The sequence below is a fragment of the Leiobunum rupestre genome, chromosome 4 (assembly GCF_980474605.1).
Source record: "Leiobunum rupestre chromosome 4, qqLeiRupe1.1.hap1, whole genome shotgun sequence".
Lineage (NCBI taxonomy): Eukaryota > Metazoa > Arthropoda > Arachnida > Opiliones > Sclerosomatidae > Leiobunum > Leiobunum rupestre.
The window spans coordinates 70475776-70493719 of NC_143387.1; the positions used below are offsets into that span (position 1 = coordinate 70475776).

The 17944-nt window shown below is 33.0% G+C and overlaps 5 protein-coding genes across 8 annotated transcripts in view; 3 read left to right on the forward strand and 2 right to left on the reverse strand.

The window, feature by feature from the left end:
• Positions 1-6572, reverse strand: part of LOC149948904 (ubiquitin-conjugating enzyme E2Q-like protein CG4502) — a 79536-nt gene extending 72964 nt beyond the window's left edge. The window contains exon 1 of one of the 2 annotated variants that reach the window (XM_090174087.1): positions 6495-6572. The gene's annotated coding sequence lies outside the window, so the exon portion shown is untranslated. Of the gene's footprint in view, positions 1-3728; positions 3967-6494 lie in introns of those variants that run through there. The other variant, XM_090174085.1, reaches the window with a different exon arrangement.
• LOC149948905 (endoplasmic reticulum membrane-associated RNA degradation protein-like) lies at positions 4820-7868 on the forward strand. Of its 2 annotated transcripts, none has more exons than XM_090174083.1 (13): positions 4820-5054; positions 5124-5281; positions 5341-5445; positions 5510-5599; positions 5664-5761; positions 5829-5944; positions 6003-6117; positions 6183-6285; positions 6344-6442; positions 6525-6773; positions 7036-7397; positions 7456-7569; positions 7634-7868. In XM_090174083.1, the coding sequence occupies exons 1-13, from the start codon at positions 4880-4882 to the stop codon at positions 7788-7790; spliced, it is 1941 nt and encodes a 646-aa protein (XP_090030209.1). In that variant the 5' UTR covers positions 4820-4879; the 3' UTR covers positions 7791-7868. The 2 variants fall into 2 exon arrangements, with proteins under 2 accessions (XP_090030209.1, XP_090030210.1); XM_090174084.1 differs by having other exon boundaries at positions 4970-5098; positions 5184-5281.
• Positions 7725-8733, reverse strand: Naa80 (N-alpha-acetyltransferase 80). The gene is made up of 4 exons (XM_090174088.1): positions 8581-8733; positions 8292-8510; positions 8130-8220; positions 7725-8051 (listed from the first exon to the last, which is right to left on the reverse strand). The coding sequence occupies exons 1-4, from the start codon at positions 8679-8681 to the stop codon at positions 7830-7832; spliced, it is 633 nt and encodes a 210-aa protein (XP_090030214.1). The 5' UTR covers positions 8682-8733; the 3' UTR covers positions 7725-7829.
• On the forward strand, positions 8642-14390 carry LOC149948907 (ATP-binding cassette sub-family C member 10-like). Of its 2 annotated transcripts, XM_090174081.1 has the most exons (13): positions 8642-10399; positions 10461-10851; positions 10926-11029; positions 11093-11350; positions 11411-11509; positions 11579-12023; positions 12240-12339; positions 12406-12559; positions 12617-12960; positions 13025-13194; positions 13274-13431; positions 13488-13985; positions 14060-14390. In XM_090174081.1, exons 1-13 carry the CDS (start codon positions 8960-8962, stop codon positions 14330-14332), a joined length of 4434 nt encoding a protein of 1477 aa, XP_090030207.1. In that variant the 5' UTR covers positions 8642-8959; the 3' UTR covers positions 14333-14390. The 2 variants fall into 2 exon arrangements, with proteins under 2 accessions (XP_090030207.1, XP_090030208.1); XM_090174082.1 differs by lacking the exons at positions 8642-10399; positions 10461-10851 and adding an exon at positions 10885-10925 and having other exon boundaries at positions 11004-11029.
• A 292-nt stretch (positions 14391-14682) lies between these two features.
• LOC149948908 (uncharacterized) lies at positions 14683-17054 on the forward strand. The gene is made up of 5 exons (XM_090172792.1): positions 14683-14857; positions 15032-15292; positions 15364-15663; positions 15828-15973; positions 16440-17054. Exons 3-5 carry the CDS (start codon positions 15611-15613, stop codon positions 16688-16690), a joined length of 450 nt encoding a protein of 149 aa, XP_090028918.1. The 5' UTR covers positions 14683-14857; positions 15032-15292; positions 15364-15610; the 3' UTR covers positions 16691-17054.
• The last annotated feature ends 890 nt before the right edge of the window (positions 17055-17944 follow it).

Here is a 17944-nt window from a genome sequence, read left to right on the forward strand (position 1 = left end):
GGTTTGAACCCCCTAAACCCCCCCCCCCCCCCTTATATACGTCCTTGTCTGCAGCTAGCCTTTAGACACGCTAACGCAGTGTTGTGTACAAATTTCATTGGACGAGCCTTTACTCTGAACGTTTTACGGGCGGGGGGGGGGGAGACAATTTCCGAATTTTCCCCTTCCGACGGCAGCAGGTCCTAAAGCGTCTAGCCCATAGATAAAATAACTTCGTATATAGATAGGAAACTTCATGTTGTAGAAGTGACGCCAGAGTTTTGGCCGACATCTGGTGGCGGCACCCGAATAATATTATTTGGTGAAGTTCGCACTGCTCGAAGTACGTACTAGAACCTTGGTGTAACGAAATCCCGATTGCAAAGGCTTAAGCGAGCTATATGTATTAAAAGTACTTTTTCTTGAGCTGAGAGCAAATTTAAAAAAATAGCACTAAAGAAATAGCATTCAGTAAAGATTTCCAGTTGGTTTTAAACGCTATTTCTGGTATATTTGAAGACATTTACCTTGCAAAATACGTTTATTCCCAAAACTCCGACCTCAAATTTCTACGCTCTTGAGAACGCAGCCAACTGGCGCAGTCACTAGATGTCAGGGCAATCTCGTGAGAGTCAGTTGGCCCCATTGAAGTTTCCTATCTATATATACGAAGTTATTTTATCTATGGTCTAGCCAATGAAAATTGTACACAATAAAATGCGTGACTTTTGACGGGCTGCGTTCTACTTGTGTGGGGTGCTGTGTTTGTTGCTTCTAGATGGCAGCAGCTTCATGCCACGCGAGCCAAAAGCTCCCTATCTACACTCACTATTACCCTTAACCTCAACAAGTTTTTATATCTGCGCAGGATTATTAGTGTGTAAATTTGAAGGTTAGTTACTTTTCTTTTAAGAGATATATTATATACATCTGATAGTATCTAAAGAAGAGTTCCTTTCAGACTATTTTCAATAATATTTGAAAGGTTGTCATATGATACGAGAGAGATCATTGTTGTTTACGTTTTTCAAAATATGATTATATTTCTGGCATTCATCCGCTATTGACTATAAAACAGTTTCAATATACAGTTCCGAATTGTCCGGGATGGGATTTCGTCTTCGGTATTACAATGATATATCACGAAAAAACATTACTTTGAAAGTAGGTAAGCTCGTATTGGATTATATCAAGAACGTATTTAGATTACCGAGAACGTACGAGTCTACCTTGCCAGGCGTGATCTACTACCATACGTAACATAATCACTCGTAAGTATGCCATAAAAGCAATAAAGCATTTTCTTTAATGAAATCTTGTTCACGGGATATTACGTAACTTTAAACTGCGTGACGAAAAACGCGTCATGTAGGGCTTATGGAAATGTTATACAGAGCCATACTTATGAGTTACTTATGTTACTACAGTGTTGCCACAATATTCTCAGATTCAAATTCCATGACTATTCCCTGTTTTCCCTGACCATTTTCCGCTATTTTCCCTGACTTTTTTAGATCCAAATTAGGCAGTTTTACATTTATCAGAAGTTAATAAATTTAATCAACTTAAATGTCAGTACCAAAGTGATTTCAACGTTAAAAAACCTTTCAAGGATCTGAATAATAATAACAAAATTTGCCATAGATCTAGAGTAAAATTTTCAAGTTAAAATGGAATAGCTTGGCTTTTCCTTGACTTTTTACAAAGTCTTAAAATTCCCTGACTTTTTAGGCCCATTTTCAAATTCCCTGACTTTTCCCTGACAAGTGGAAAGCCTGTACTACCTAAGATCCCATCTTAATCCTCCCCATTTTTCGGAAAAGTTCGATTTAACTATTAATTTAGTCCGATAAACTTTAAAAAAAACTGTATTTAACCTTTTAAACAAATATATTATAAATAACAAAAATATTTGGTTGAATCTCAATTATTGTTAAGAAAATATTTTAAAATAAGTTCGAAAAATACGATTTTCCGCCTAGTTACTTGATTCTGTAAACTAAAAGGGGAACTTCGAGTGGGGTAGACCCCGGCATGGGATAGGGCCTAAAAATAACTCTAAGCGATCAAGTCTATTTTGATTATTTTGGGGGATAGTTCCACATAATACCGCTAACACTAACCTAAGTGTGATTTCAGATATAAAATAATACTAAATATTTCTAGTTAAAATAATATGTTAAAAATATGAATGTTTGGTAGCGTTAATTTGGCTCGACCGGATTGAGGTTCATCCTATGACGTCATAAGATTAAAAAAGCCCCATTGGCTTGTAGGAAATTTTCGAATTTTGCCCTCTTTGGACGGCCCTGTACGCCATAAAAAACTACTTTCTTGTATGAACATTATATCAGTATCAGCATTTTAAATAGGATGACTGCGATTTTTTTAAGTTGGGCAGTAATTAGCTCACCAACCGTTAGAGGACGCTAACGTAGATACATCATTTTTAATTTTAATTAGATTAAATGTACTTTATAATAAAGTAGAAGACTGTAGCAAGTACACTCAAATATATCGTAATAGACGTAAATTAACATTTAGCAATTTCCAACGTATAAATATTTATTTGGGGTATAAAAGGTTTCATTGAGGTATAAATGTTTCTTTGAGGTATTAATTTTTCTTTGAGGTATAAATGTTTCTTTGAGGTATTAATTTTTCTTTGAGGTATAAATGTTTCTTTGATGTATAACTATTCCTTTGAGGTATAACTATTCCTTTGAGGTACAAATATTCCTATGAGGTATAAATGTTTCTTTGAGGTATTAATTTTTCTTTGAGGTATAAATATTTCTTTGGGGTATAAATATTTCTTTGGGGTATAAATATTTATTTGGGGTATCTTTGAGGTATAAATATTTATTTGGGGTATCTTTGAGGTATAAATATTCCTTTGAGTTGTAGCTCTTTTGCGGTATAAATATTTATTTGGGGTATCTTTGAGGTATAAATATTCCTTTGAGTTGTAGCTCTTTTGCGGTATAAATATTTATTTCGGGTACAAATATTTATCTGAGGTATAAAAATGATTATATAGGATAATATGGGATTAAATTTTTTAACATACTTAATATGGATATGCTTTCAGTATAGGAACGGAATGCTGATTTCAAAATATTAAGCAGTGAAAATCTTATTTACAGATATGACGAGTATTTGAGACCGGATGATAATTCACTGATAGCTTTCGGTCGCTAAAGAAAAACGTCTTTAGGAGACATATACTAATTAAAACTTATATGACTTTGAAGGACAATTCGTGTATATGTTTAAAATAAAGGAATTTATAGGAATTAAAAGACCGCTGGGCTGCCTGCTTTGAGGTACGTATAAATCTTTCTCTAAGGTATAAATATTAAATACTATGAAGAATATCTTAGCTGCGTAGAAATCAAATATTACGATATATATATATAAATATTTCTATGAGTTATATCTTCGAGGCATGATTTTTAAATACGATTAAATTTAAAATACAAAACATATTCAAATTACCCCTCCGATACGAAACGCGAAACCATTCAGCCCCTGTAACGCAACCGTTACGCAATACACGGGGATCGAGTTTTCAATTCCGGAGCACCTAACTTAAGAAAATAAAATCTTAACAACGCGAGAGTACCCCGGCTACTGTAGCGTAACGCGAAGGGCCTAAATATGGTGTGAATATTGAACGTGGACAACGACGCTAAGACGCTTATAGGACGGGTCGTAAAAAAATGACAATTTAAAAAAATAATTTTTACCGTCTGGAAAAGGCAGCCTCCGGAGTTACGCCAGAACACAGAATTAAAGCCAGTTCATTTGGTAGTCCTAAGCCTTTTTTCCCCTACTTCCGCTGCTACGATCCGCGGCGGTGGTTAAGAACGATTTTACAGCGGCGAGAGAGATGACGACCGAGTGAGTTTTTCGCGACGGAAAAGATCGCCAACTCTAATAATTGGGCGAAGGCAAAACCGTCAATGCGGGAGAAATACGGCCGGGGAGAGAGAGAAGCTCGGGATGAGGGCGGAGTGGAGGAGATCGCGGAGAAATCACGTGACCCACGACGGAAAGAGAGAGAGAGATAGAGAGAGATTCCGTCGCCATGGCGACGGAATATTGAAAGAGAGAATAGGCCTATTTAGAAACCTCGCGTGGGTCTATCTGTCTCTCTCGCTCGCTTCCCTCCCGCGAGTAACGCATTCATAACGCTTCACGAAAAATCCCCTACCGGCCTTATTACCACCACACGCTTAGATTTATCCCGGGGGGCGGTCGACTCTACTGACTCTTTTTGTCGGTTCTTATTGGACGGATAACTTAAAAATAGCTTACGCGGACAAATATTAAAATTTGATGTAATGCTTAGTTTACACTAGCGCGCGTTGTAATAATAATTTTTTTACGCGCGGAAACTTTTTGTACATGTCAAAATTGAATAACTAAGCTTTAAGAGGAGCGTGTGAATCGCGGGTTTTCTTACCGAGAAACTCTTCGAGAATGATTAGAGGAGACGCGACTTAGCGGTATTTAGACAATGCTTACTTTTTATTTATTTTTACTTGATAATATAAAACGTTTATTTGCGTAAATATTATCGAAGATAGAATATCACAATCTATTAAACGTAGAAAATGTTAATTTTTCAACAAACAAAAAGAGTTTTTAAATAGAAATATGGAACAGGTGGTGCCATCTAACGAACGAAATATAGAATGACCAATTAAGATTATGCCCATGATACCCCCATCTATTGGATACCACAGTTTACCACTAGATTTAGTCCATAACTAAAATTACACCAGGTGGCACTAAATTTTGAAAAATGTACCAAACGCTTCCCTCTACAAAAAAAATATAAATATCTGCTTAGAGAAGATTATTATATTTATTTTCAATTTTTGTGGTGATCATAATGGAATTCCATGACATTGAAATCCCATACCTTACATCTTGTTTATCATTAGATGTTAAAACATTAATTACTGAAATTGGGATATCAAATCATAACGTTAATGTAATATCTGGGCAATCAAGCATTGGTATTATAGATTGGGAAAAGTTTGAGCGTAATTTTAAATCTACACCAGGTGATATTACATTAAAATTGAATTAAATTAAATGGCAACCAATGGTAAATGTGGTTTGATATACTGCAGGGGTGCAAAAATACTTGTCCGAAGTTCCAAATGATAAGAAAATATATTCACTACTTGTAGAAACTTTGGCTTCCTGTTTAAATAATGTTAACCACCATTTGAATAAGATACAAATAGAAGAATTGGAAAATAATCTACGATGGACCAACTTCCATAATGTGCAAATTGCAATTTAATTTTATTGCTTTTAATTTTCTAATTTTTATTAAATTACTAGGTTTTCATTCGAAGTTACGAATTATTAAATAGAACCAATGACAAAATCTATGAAATTTTGGCAATATTACTCATTACGTCGTATCTAGAGAGAGCTTTAGGAAATGCAAGTTAAATTGTATATCAAAGATGTCCCTAGCCTTAATTACATAATTTTTATTATGATATAGTTATTTCTATCGAAAGGGCAAGTTGTTCCTTTTCTAATAAAGGATTTGATCAATTCAGAAGAGCTGAGAGATATCATTGGACTATCTCCCGTAAATAATTTAAATCTAAATACAGTTCATGTAAACTTTTTTTTTAAACTCTTAATTCACACAGGTTCTCGCTCTTCGAATAATTATGGGATCTCCCTTATCATTAAACTTGAGAAATGTATTATGGCATGGTTTTGCAAGTCCGACCGAAATTGATAAAAGGTATACGACATATACATGTATTGGTTTAATTTATATGAAGAATGTTCGAATTTAATTTAAAATGTAGATATGGAAATTTTCTAATAGCTGTAGCCGCCAGTTTACCTAGCAAATTGCAAATTGATGATGTGCAGCTAATATATCGAAAACAATTTTCATTTAGTCATTGCGAGTGTTTTTCAAGTATGTTAATAAATATTATTATAAAATTTTTTCATTTAATAAATATTATTTATCGTAGATTTTAAAGATGTAAATTTCGAATCACTGTATAGTTCATTTAAAAAGTCGCCAATAGTTTATAATCAAATGTTACCTTACTGGACTACTGCATTAGAGCTATTTCAAAAAGAAAAGTATTGAATTTAAGGAAATATATAATATTAATTTATAAATCAAAATAATCAAATTTACTGTGTAGATACGGAGAAAGCTTATTCTTATGTTTACCAGCTATGGAGAGTTGTTTCAGAGTTTTATATGGCGCTTTAAATAAATGTCCAAAAAACATATTTACTGCTGAGGTAGAAATATAATTAATTTTATAATTTTCCTTAACCGAATGATATTATATTTTTCCAGAATGAAACGTTGTATTTAACGTTTGATGAGTTATTAGCCGAACATACTAATTCAGGTGATCTCAATAAACTAAGAGCCTTTTTGGGTGATAATTTCTTGGTGCGTTTATATTATTCAACAGTGAAATATAATAATGAAAATATCCACGTACCAAATTTAATATTGCTGTAAAATGATACAGGAAATGTTCCTTGATTTGTTGATGTACGAGGAGGGTCCCCGAGTGAGAGATAGAGTCAGTCATGGTGAAGTGTCGATCAACGACGTTCCAAGAGAATTAACAAGCCACATTTTGCATTTAAGCTCTAACCTTTGTTACAAGGTATACAAAGTAAAAGGGAAAGAAACGTGCCAATATTTAGAGAAATCACTTTTAATTGCGTCAAATTACGAAGTTAAATTTCATCCATTTGCGAAAATGAAAGCTAAAGTATTGAATTCGTTATTTCTATTATAGTATTTTCCATTTCACTGCTTGAGAATCTCTTCGAATTCTTAAAAAGTCATTGTTTTGACTCCAATAAAACATGTTTCGAAGATTCAAGCACTTTATCTGTAAAAACATTTGCTCCAAATAGATATACAACAGTAAATGGAACATGTGAAAATTGGATAGGAACATTCTCGAGAGGAGTCAAATGGAAAATACTATTGGCTAACATTATTTAAAATTTTTTCTTTAAAAATCTAAGATTCATCAAATCTTATTAAAATTGGAAGAAATTGCTACGAGATTAGAGTTGAATTTAATATCATTTGAAAATAAATCGTTTTCAAGAGAATTAATTAACTTAATGGAAACAAATCTCACCAAATATATTTTAAGCTCTAAATCTTACGTGGAAATCAACAAAAATTTAGAAGACACAAACGTAACTTCAATATATTCAACGCATAAGGAGTTAATATTAGTAAAAATAGGGAGACAGATCTCAAGCAATGCATTAAATGTGGGTATTAATCTCATCAACATTTTGAAAAACAGAGAAGAGTCAATTAAAAGAGGTAAACTAAGATCGAGACAAAGACTGAACTATAAAAAGTTGTTAAATAAGTACGCAAGCATTTAAATTATTAGTAAATTACTCAAAACTGATCAACTTTATTTGAAGTTTGAATGTGATAAAAACGGGCTTGGAATTGGCCATAGTTGTTTCAATTTACATTTTGGTTAACACAAAGAAACTAAGCATAGTGGAAGACTCTGTCAAGGATAAATTTATGAAGTAATGTCTATGAAAATTATTGTAAATTATTTTACAAATTTAATTACAAAATTTGTAACTTCAGGTTACTTAAGAGGATTTTACAATGTGTGGAAAACTTAAATACCCTGACGGATATTAATCACAATCAATGGGACAAAAGCTGCCTCATTTTAGAGTCAATGAATGATTATGTAAAAAACTATACGATACATTCCCAGAGTGTATTTTCAATAATTTAAATTAACTTTGGTATTAAAAACTATAAGGTCACTTCTGTACTAAACTATATTTTTTCTTAAATAAATACAATTCTTATTAGGGTCTAATTTACTTTTCATTGTTAAGTTTGTGGGAGGAGGTGGTGGGGGTGGAATATTATTGCATGTTATGGGATAAATATCACAGTTTACGTTAAGAGGTTTATTTGGGATATTAGCTGTAGTGTCTTTAAATAATCCTTTTAAACTTTGTAAACGTTGTTCATTCCACGATCCTTCAACCTTATAGCAACAAGTTGAAAAAGGAAATAAAAATTAAAAAGGTTATATATATAATGATTAAAAAGAAAAATGTATTACCGAACAAACAGCTTGGCAATTAGAATAGCCCAGTTTTTTATAGAATTGCTCTTTGTCATCTGTGACTAGGTAAACAGTACTAAAACCATGTCTGACAGGTTAGAAAAACGAAAGGCTAGATAAATAATTTTCTTAATTTATGTTGCAAAAGCTAAATTATACCTTTGGCCATAGCCTTCTACAGCTTCCATCAGCTTTCTGCCAAAACCACAGTTTCGGTATTCATTTTTTATTATTACGGACTCCACCCAGCATCCTTTATCATCCGTTAAAACTCTACACATTTTTGCGTATCCTATTAGTTTTCGCTGTACTTGATTGACTTCAAGGAAAATCAAAGACACAGGGAAATCTGATCCTATTTTTCGTAAACTGTGCAATCTTTAGTAAAAAGAAAATTATTTGATTATGATAAAAGTTTGATGATGCAAATAAGCCTTGGTTGAAATACCTAGCGGCGTTAGAACGTTTCCATTCCAAATTTAACATTTCACAACATTCAATTTCATAATTAGGGTGTTCACGCAACTCCAGTAATACATATTCTATCATGTTGCTGTATCTCTTAAAATAATCAATAACCGTCTCACTCAGCTGCTTATAAAAATACCTCTAGACTGCTGTAAACTGAATCTGAGTGGTGGTGTAAAAAATATAGGTCAATGTTATGACAAAATTAGTTTTTATAAACAATGATTTCATTTGCATATAGATCAAAATCATAACAGTATATTAACTGATTTTTAAAAACAAAAGTAATGAGAAAACATTGTCAAATTAAAATATTTGTTATGCAGATTGTTAGAAAATTAGTGTAGATAAAATTTAAAATGTGGAAAGAATTTTGTGGCAAAGATTTGACAATTTTGACTACAGAAGGATACCTTGACAAATGTTTCAGAAATTTAACAATTACGTATCCCACGTTAGCGTTTGTGGCAATAACAAGCTCTTATTTATGCGGATTTGGAGCCCGAAAATCAAGAATTTATCGCACCAAGAGTCAGTTACTCATTCTAAATTTAAGATTAACATTTTCGATTTTGCTGATAATGTTGGGTGTAATGCAAACAATCCTATTAAAAATTTCGAAATATCATTTGGTCTTGGCTGATTTTGCGGGTTTGGCTATACACATTATAAGTTGGATCTCACACGTCGCTTATTTGACAATATTAAAGAACAGATTTATAACTAAAGGTACAAGAGGAAACATTATTGCAAATTCATCTATATATCTAGTCACTATAATGAGCATTTACGACTTTATCTGCACCACAAAAGAATACAAGGATGACTTCCAAAATAATATACAATTGTTCTCTTCAGCCATTAACATTGGTTTTCTCGCGTGTTACTTAATTACTCTAATTCCCAAAGAATTGTTGCTCAACAACGAAATTAACTTCAGTGATGACGAATTTCTATCAGCTATGCCATCAACATCCAGACAAAATTATGGCTCAATAAATTGCGACTTCGATACTGATTCTTTGCACGGCTTGGATCGTGATAAAAAGTCCATAATTTCGCAATTAACATTTTGGTGGGTTTTCAAACTACTTTCAAGAGGCGCTAATGGAACTTTACAAAAGATAGATGATTTGTTTCATTTACCTGATGACATGAAAGTGAAAAATATAAATGAAATGTTTTCGAAAAATGAAAAGTTCAAGATCATTGAAGAAAAGCACTACCTATTACATCAACTGCACAAAATGTTTGGACTGCAGTTTTACAGTTTAATAATTATAAAGTTAATCACAGATGGGCTGAGTTTTTCAGGACCAATTTTACTAAATTTATTAATAAATTTCTTGGAAGATAAAACAATGCCCATAAAATGCGGCGCAATGTACGCATTTGGATTAAGTGCCACTACTTTAGTTGGAGCTTTTTTTGCAACGCATTTTTCATACAGAGTTAATTATGTGGCTATCAAAGTGAAAACTGCGATAATTGGTTGCATTTACCAAAAAACATTAGCCGTTACGAGCAATACCTTGAATGCATTTAATTCTGGAGAAATTGTTAACTTTATGAGTGCCGATGCCGATCGCATTTCTAATTACTGTCAAAGTTTTCACCAACTTTGGAGTTTGCCAGTTCAAGTCATAATTGTACTTTATTTATTATACCAACAAATTGGACTTCTCTTCTTGGTGGGATTAATATACATTCTACTTTTAATTCCAATAAACCGATGGCTTGCTAGTAAAATTGGCTTCTTGAGCAAGTCACGAATGACAGCAAAGGATGAAAGAATAAAAGTATGTTTAGTAAAACCAGCTTTTTACCAACAAATTCATAATAAATCAAATTTAATTTCAGTTAATGAGCGAATTAATATCTGGTATTAGGATGATTAAAATGAATGCGTGGGAAACTGTATTTGAAAGGAATATAAAGAATGCGAGATGCCAGGAAATGAAATTTCTTAAAAAAAGACAATATTTAGACGCCCTTTGTGTTTTCTTTTGGGCTACTACACCTGTTATTATATCCGTGTCTACTTTCTCCCTATATTCTGCATTTGGAAACCAACTGACAGCCGCTAAAGTTTTTACTTGTTTAACCCTATTTGGAATGCTTGTAACTCCGCTGAATGCATTTCCGTGGGTTCTAAATGGTTTTGTTGAAGCTTGGGTCTCGCTTAAACGTGTGGAAAACTTTTTAGAACTCCAAAATTTTAAAGCAGATAATTATTTTTCAGATATATCGAGTAAGACGAACAATTCTCTTGCACAATAACAATAATTATGAATTATTACTCAATGATCCTAATGGAAATTTCAGGTAATAATAATATCTTGGAAATGAAAGAGGCAATATTTTCATGGAAAGGGGAATCTACACAAAGTGATTTCATTTTAGGACCAATATCTATGAAAATAGCTAAGGTGACGTACCAAAAATATTTCTTCAAATACCAGGCACATCAAAACTGAATTATATTGTTGCAGGGTGAACTTATCGGAGTAATTGGTAGAGTTGGAAGTGGAAAAAGTTCATTACTTTTAAGCATTGTTGGTGAGCCCCATTTGCGGTCTGGACAAATAGCTCTTAATCAAAGAATTATACATAGTGGAATAGCCTACGTACCGCAGGAGCCCATAATAATTCACGCAACTTTACAAGAAAATATAACTTTTGGTAAAACAATGAATTACCTAAAGTACAATGCCGTCCTTAAAGCCTGCGCCTTGCTAGAAGACTTGAAAGTATGTCGAAAAATTAACAAATAGAAAAACCTGAAAGTGTAATACTTGATAACGTTCCAGAATCTACCTAATGGAGACTTGACGGAAATTGGTGAGAGAGGTATTAGTTTGAGTGGTGGTCAAAAAGCCAGGATATCTCTTGCAAGAGCCATTTACCAAGTATGTGGCTGTAGAAATATTCCTGAATCAAAAGTGCAAATACATTTATGATTTCCAAATTATTTTCAGGACTTAGATTTATATTTGTTGGATGACCCTTTTTCTGCTGTGGATGTTCATGTTGGAGATCATATTTACAAAGCCTGCATCAGGGGATTGTTAAAAAACAAAGCCATAATTCTCTGCACTCATCACACTCAATTCTTGCAAGAAGCAGATGTGATTATCGAACTTCAAAATGGGAAAGTAACCTATTTTGGGGATGTGGCAGATTCTGGTATCGACACTCTAATGCCAGCCAATGGTGAAGAAACTGTAGGCAGGACGGAATCAAATAGAAAAGATTCTATCGAAATGAATGACATTGGAGACGCCATGGCAGAGCCATTAAAACTAACTGAACAAGAGGATAAAGAAATTGGAAGTGTTAAACTATCCATTTATAAATCATATGGCTTAGCAGTTGGAAGATTTCTTTCAATTTTTGTGATAATAACCTTATTTTTAATGCAAGGTTAGTCACTTAAAAGTAATATTACTAATGAACAGCTTTATAGCCTTATATGCTGTATCTCCAAGTGAAAAAATCAGTTTATCATTTATAAAATTCAAATTTAGTTGTTTTAGCGTATTAAATGCAATATTTCTTAATTTGCCATTATTAGTCACATTTTTCAGTTATTTGATTTTTTCCTAAATTTTTATAATACTAATTATATCAATTTAACAGGTTCAAAGGTTTTTTCAGACTGGTGGTTAAATTATTGGATATCCCACACTAATAACTCTCAAAATAATACCCATTTAACATTTGATTACACAGAACATGGGTAAATATATATTTTTACATGTTCCATAATTATAGACTGTAAAAGATTTATATTTTTCTTAAACAGAGTGGAAAGAAACTTCAACTTCTACTTGTACATATTTATTGGCACAGGAGTAGTTAACAGTTTATTTACACTGTTTAGAGCCTTCTCTTTCGCTTATGGTGGTCTGCGCGCCGCTGTTCACTTTCACGATAAAATACTAAATGCTATAATATATGTAAGAGACCTGTTCCAAGAACAAAATTTAAACTAAAATTTTTTAAATTTTTTTCAGGCACCCATATATTTCTTTGATAAAACCCCACTGGGAAGAATTCTGAACAGATTTTCTTCCGATCTCAATATGGTGGATGACACCTTCCCTTTTATCCTCAACATATTTTTGGATCAGGCTTTTAGAGTTCTAGCTGTGATATTTGTGACCTGTTATGGCATCAAATGGATGATAATTCTATTCGTCCCATTAAGCATAATTTACTATTACATTCAAAATTTCTACCGCCATACTTCCAGAGAAATTAAAAGGCTTTCCAGCATAAGTTTATCCCCAGTTTATGAACACTTCTCCGAAACTATACATGGGTTGATAACTATTAGAGCATTAGGGGAATCTAGAAGGTAAAATTTTAAACCAATAGATTGTAGTTTTCTTTCAATAATAGGTTGCTTTAAATATCCATAGATTCAACTTTGAAAATGGAGATAAAGTTGAAATTAACGAGAGAGCTGTTTATTCAGGGTTAGCAGTTTCTCAGTGGCTGAGTTTATTTTTGCAATTAATAGGAGTAAGTGTTGTTATTGCCATGTCAACACTCGCCATAGTTCAACATTATTACTCTACTGTTAATCCAGGTACAGTATTTTTGATTTAGGGACACTATTCATACAGTTTTTAATATTTTCTAAGATTTAGTTTTACTTCCATAAACAGGGCAAATTGGATTAGCCATGTCATACGCTCTAACTGTAACAGCATTGTTAAGTGGTGTGGTAACATCTTTTACCGAATGTGAGAAAGAAATTGTTAGTGTGGAAAGGATAGCTCATTATATTGGTACGAAACCAGAGAAAATAAGTGGAATTTTACAGGTAATTATGAATAAATCAGATATAATATTATAGGATATAAAGAGAGTCATTTTCAGCCACTAGGATCATGGCCAGAAAAAGGTGTAATATCCTTTGAAAATGTACATCTGAGATATCACCAAGGATATCAGAAAGCTTTATCAGGTGTCACCTTTATTACAAGACCATCAGAAAAATTGGGCATTGTCGGTCGTACTGGGTCTGGAAAAAGCAGCCTTTTACAGGCTCTTTTTAGGATGGTTGAGTTGGAAAAGGGCAGCATTAAAATTGATGATATAAACATTGCTCATATAAATATACACCAATTAAGGTCTCAGTTGACAATTGTTCCCCAAGACCCTGTATTATTCAGTGGAACTATCCGAAAAAACATAGATCCTGCGGGACTTTTTCAAGATTCGGCGCTGTGGAAAGTTCTAAGACAATGCAAACTAAGTGCGATTATACACGAACTTGGAGGTTTAGATGCTGAATTGGGAGAAAAGACTTTGTCCCTAAGTGCAGGACAAAAACAACTATTTTGCCTGGCTAGGGTTTTATTGTCCAACTCGAATGTGTGTAAAACAAAATACCACCACTCAACAAATTAAAGGGAACAATTTTTTATAATTTTTTTCCTATATTCCAGATTTTGTGCTTTGATGAAGCTACTGCTAATGTAGATGCTCAGACTGATACCTCTATTCAGAAAATAATTAATGATGAATTTCCAAATACCACTATTTTAATCATCGCACATAGACTTCAAACAATTCTTTTATGTGATACAGTTCTTGTAATGGAAAACGGCTCTTTGGTTGAACTTGGTTCTCCAACAGATCTAATGAATAATGCACAGTCACACTTTTTTGCTTTGGTGAATCATTTGATTCCGAAAGCCACTAACCTTATAACTGAATGAATTGTAAGATCATAAAAGGCTTTTCTTATTTTGAAATAAAGAAACGTTTATTTATCTAGTTAACGTTCTTTTTCAATTAAATGTAATGGGAACATTGATTTCAAAGAATTCATAATTTAGCACAACCATAAGTAACATAAGAACAATAAGTATGACAATTAACGAGATTTACAACCAAACTGATTTTCATAGTTATTGCGTAATCACGATATTTTCTCAGCACAGAGCCCTCTAGGCTACGTTCAATAACGCTCAGCGCTGAGTCCGCTGAGTAACCGATGTCAGCGGTGTTTTACTGAACGGCAATTTTAGATTCTCGTATTGACGTCACGATAGTAATCGGTGAGTCAGCGAAGTCACCGAAAGATATAGTCGGTTTTTTTGATAGCGTAACGTAATACGCGTAGTTGTAGCTTAAAGGAGAAATGGCGTCGAACGAAATGGTCGAAGTGCTACTTGTAGATAATAATGGAGAAAGCTATTTAATTGCAGTTAGACCAGCTGACCATCAAAGAATTTTAAATGGTATGATATTGTTTAAACTTTCAGTTATGAGTTTATTTTTAATTTATTCCCATGAAGATGTATTCACTTGTGAAACACTAAGCCTTGGTACCAATTGTTTACATTTTCATTGTGTGCATCAAGCATGTGCTTTTTTTAAACCAATATTAATTAATCGAATTATTTATGATACAGATGCGGCCTTTGCAAATTTTTGCCTTGAGTAGGCAAAAACAATTGGGATTAAGCCGCTAAGAAAAGGCACAATGGAAATGGAGAGCGAAGTTCCATTTGATAAAGAAAGCGAAGTTCTATTTGGAAAAGAAAGTGACGTTTCAATTGGGAAAGATAGCAACGTTTCAATTGGAAATGAAAGTTGTAAAAGTTCTTTTGTAAAGAATAAAACAGATATTTTGAATTCAGATGAAGGAAGTGAAATCGATAAAGATTCGGATGGTAAAATCATTAAATTATTTTAATGTATTTTGAGTTTTAAAAATTATTAAGTAATGTTTTTCCAATTACAGTTTCATCTACAAGATGGGACCCCAATTCTACTTTACTTGCCACCACCCTCCTACGCATTGTAACCCGGCCACCTGAATTAAAGGCTTTAAAAGTCGCTCGATGACTTAGGCCTAAGGTGGTGCCTTGGGTATTAGCCTAGCTGATTATTATTATTATTATTATTATAAGTTTATTTGGCACCCACAAAGATGAACTAGAAAATTCAAGAAAAAAAAAAAGAAAGTGTGGCAAAAAATTGCCTCAGCAATGAGAGAAAAGGGTTATGTTTGTGATACAAAATTTAGAAACTTAAAAGGAACGTAAGTTAAAACTAAGATTCTGTGAGCATTTACACATTTTGACTGCGTTGAACAACTCAGAAACGTTGAATGCGATTTCAATATCATCGCTGAGCATTTTGACTTCAGTGTTGTTTAGCATTTTACAGCAAAAATGGGGTCTAATAATATTATGTTCCTTATAGCTACAAGAAAGTGAAAGACAAGGCCAGTAAAACTGGAAGAGGAAAACAAACATGGATATATTTTGATGAAATAGATGAAATTTTCAATACAGACCATGCCATTTCACCAGTTAACTTGATAAATTCAATTGGCGAATCATCTTCAAGTAATTACAACTTTTTATAAATGCATTTAAATAACTTTTTTTAAGGCTGGGCGAATAGCACTTTTAGCCTATCGGGATGAATTGTAGTTTTAGAATCTAATACCGAATAGTTAGGCTTAATGCAAATATTACCTTATCGAATATTCGTTGCATAATATATCGAATTATTCGGTTATTCGCCCAGCCTTAGTTTTTTATACTGTTTTCCATTGAATTGCTCCAAATATTTAAACAGTCTTCAATTGAGAGAAAGAGCAATTTTGAGACTGATTCACATCTTCCATTTCTGATCTCTCCCGGATTCCTCAGAGTTGTATCGTCACGAGAGACGAAGTGATATTTTTCAGTGTTGTAATCTTGGTCTGATCAAAAATGGAATATAATCCTGACTCATTTTTGCTTGGTCCTCCAACCGACCCTGGTCACTAAACTTCATGGTTTTTAATGTGGGACGCTTTAATTTTAGAGTCGTCAAGTGTCAGTTCACCATCAATATCTCATTCAGGATCATCATCGTCAATCTCATCACCATTACTTAGTTCTCCTTCTACATCATCCGAAAGGATAGATATAATTGAAGAGGTTGACAAAACCATTCCCATTCAAGAAAGAAAGAAAAGAAAAACGAAAAGGAATGAAGAAGTTCAAGTTTCAAGTTTATTGTTGTTAATTCGTAGTAAATTTACAATATTTGGTTACGGGCCAAGTCATGAGTGACTTATAGCCCGGTTGGTAAATATGCAATTATTTTGTTATCAACATACAATAAATAGAATGCAATAAATGAGTATTTTTTTAAAATAACAATTACCAAACAAAAGTAATAGGGAAAAAATGTTTTTAAATTAGGTCATTTAACAATAAATTTTTAATTTTTTTTTAACCGACGCAAGTGATTGGAGATTTTTTACTTCCGAATAAACTTCATTAAATAATTTGACACCAGCATAGAAAATAGAGAGTATTTTTTTTAAATTTTACACCGGGGTATTTCTAAATATATATTTGACCTTGTATTTCTTATAGCTGTATTAATTTTAAAAAATGGGTTAAAATCACTTGTTGCGTTTTTGTAGATAAAAATTAAACATGCGTTTTTATACACCTGGTTTACGTTTAGCATTTTACAGTTCCTAATTGGTTTGTTGAATGGACCAAGAAAAATGATGAAAATGAGAAAAATGCTTTAGAACAAAATAAAGAGTTAAAAAATAAGACTTTAGATCAAAACAGAGAGTTTCAAGCTGAAATCTTAAAAAGGCTTGATACGAGAAATGATGTTCTAACAAAAATGGTTAATTCGTTTATGAACATGTGATTTGTTGATTAAAAAATAAACTGGTTTTGGTATAAACTTTTTTTATTACTAGTAGTATTTTACAAACTTACAGTGTATCTCTGTGCCTTCGTACCCTTAATGCATCAGAAATAGCTCTTCGTTTATTTTTAACAGTTTCAGGTGCTGCAATCTCCGCTTCTTCGGCAATATCAGCTGTTGGTGGGGCAAGATTAATGTCACCATCATCAATTAAAATAAAATTGTGTAATACACAAGCACTCATGATGACTTCAGAAACTGGAGCTATTAATGACATGTCTAAATATTTTAATCTTCGAAATCTACCTTTCAAAAGAGCAAAACAACGTTCTATCATTTGACGAGCGGAACTTTGACATGAACTGTAATTTTTTTCTTTTTCAGTTAAATGGCCATTATCTTTAAAAGGAGTTATAATGAATAAATCAAGTGGGTAGGCACTGTCACCCAGCAAATGGCCATTGCCAACACTCCTTGACCCATTTTTTAGACACTTGTAGATGGAACTGGAACGCCACATTCTGGCATCATGAACAGATCCGGGCCATCCGGCGCAGCAATCGATGAACATCAGAGTTTCGTTACAAATACCTATATGAACACACGCTATTTAATTTTTAACAACGGTGCAAGCAGATATTAAATTACCTTGT

Excerpts from the sequence above, each read along its gene's own strand:
- LOC149948905 (XM_090174083.1), top strand. The coding sequence starts at position 4,880 with ATGGAATTCCATGACATTGAAATCCCATACCTTACATCTTGTTTATCA. Across the intron at positions 5,282-5,340 it reads GATGGACCAACTTCCATAAT|GTTTTCATTCGAAGTTACGA; the intron begins GTGCAAATTGCA and ends TTAAATTACTAG. Across the intron at positions 5,945-6,002 it reads TCATTGCGAGTGTTTTTCAA|ATTTTAAAGATGTAAATTTC; the intron begins GTATGTTAATAA and ends TATTTATCGTAG.
- Naa80 (XM_090174088.1), bottom strand. The coding sequence starts at position 8,681 with ATGATAGAATATGTATTACTGGAGTTGCGTGAACACCCTAATTATGAA. Across the intron at positions 8,221-8,291 it reads GTAGAAGGCTATGGCCAAAG|ACATGGTTTTAGTACTGTTT; the intron begins GTATAATTTAGC and ends CTAACCTGTCAG. Across the intron at positions 8,052-8,129 it reads ATTGCCAAGCTGTTTGTTCG|GTTGAAGGATCGTGGAATGA; the intron begins GTAATACATTTT and ends TGTTGCTATAAG.
- LOC149948907 (XM_090174081.1), top strand. The coding sequence starts at position 8,960 with ATGTGGAAAGAATTTTGTGGCAAAGATTTGACAATTTTGACTACAGAA. Across the intron at positions 11,030-11,092 it reads TATCTATGAAAATAGCTAAG|GGTGAACTTATCGGAGTAAT; the intron begins GTGACGTACCAA and ends ATATTGTTGCAG. Across the intron at positions 13,195-13,273 it reads TTACTCTACTGTTAATCCAG|GGCAAATTGGATTAGCCATG; the intron begins GTACAGTATTTT and ends TTCCATAAACAG.
- LOC149948908 (XM_090172792.1), top strand. The coding sequence starts at position 15,611 with ATGAGAGAAAAGGGTTATGTTTGTGATACAAAATTTAGAAACTTAAAA. Across the intron at positions 15,664-15,827 it reads TTTAGAAACTTAAAAGGAAC|CTACAAGAAAGTGAAAGACA; the intron begins GTAAGTTAAAAC and ends TGTTCCTTATAG. Across the intron at positions 15,974-16,439 it reads AATTGGCGAATCATCTTCAA|AGTCGTCAAGTGTCAGTTCA; the intron begins GTAATTACAACT and ends CTTTAATTTTAG.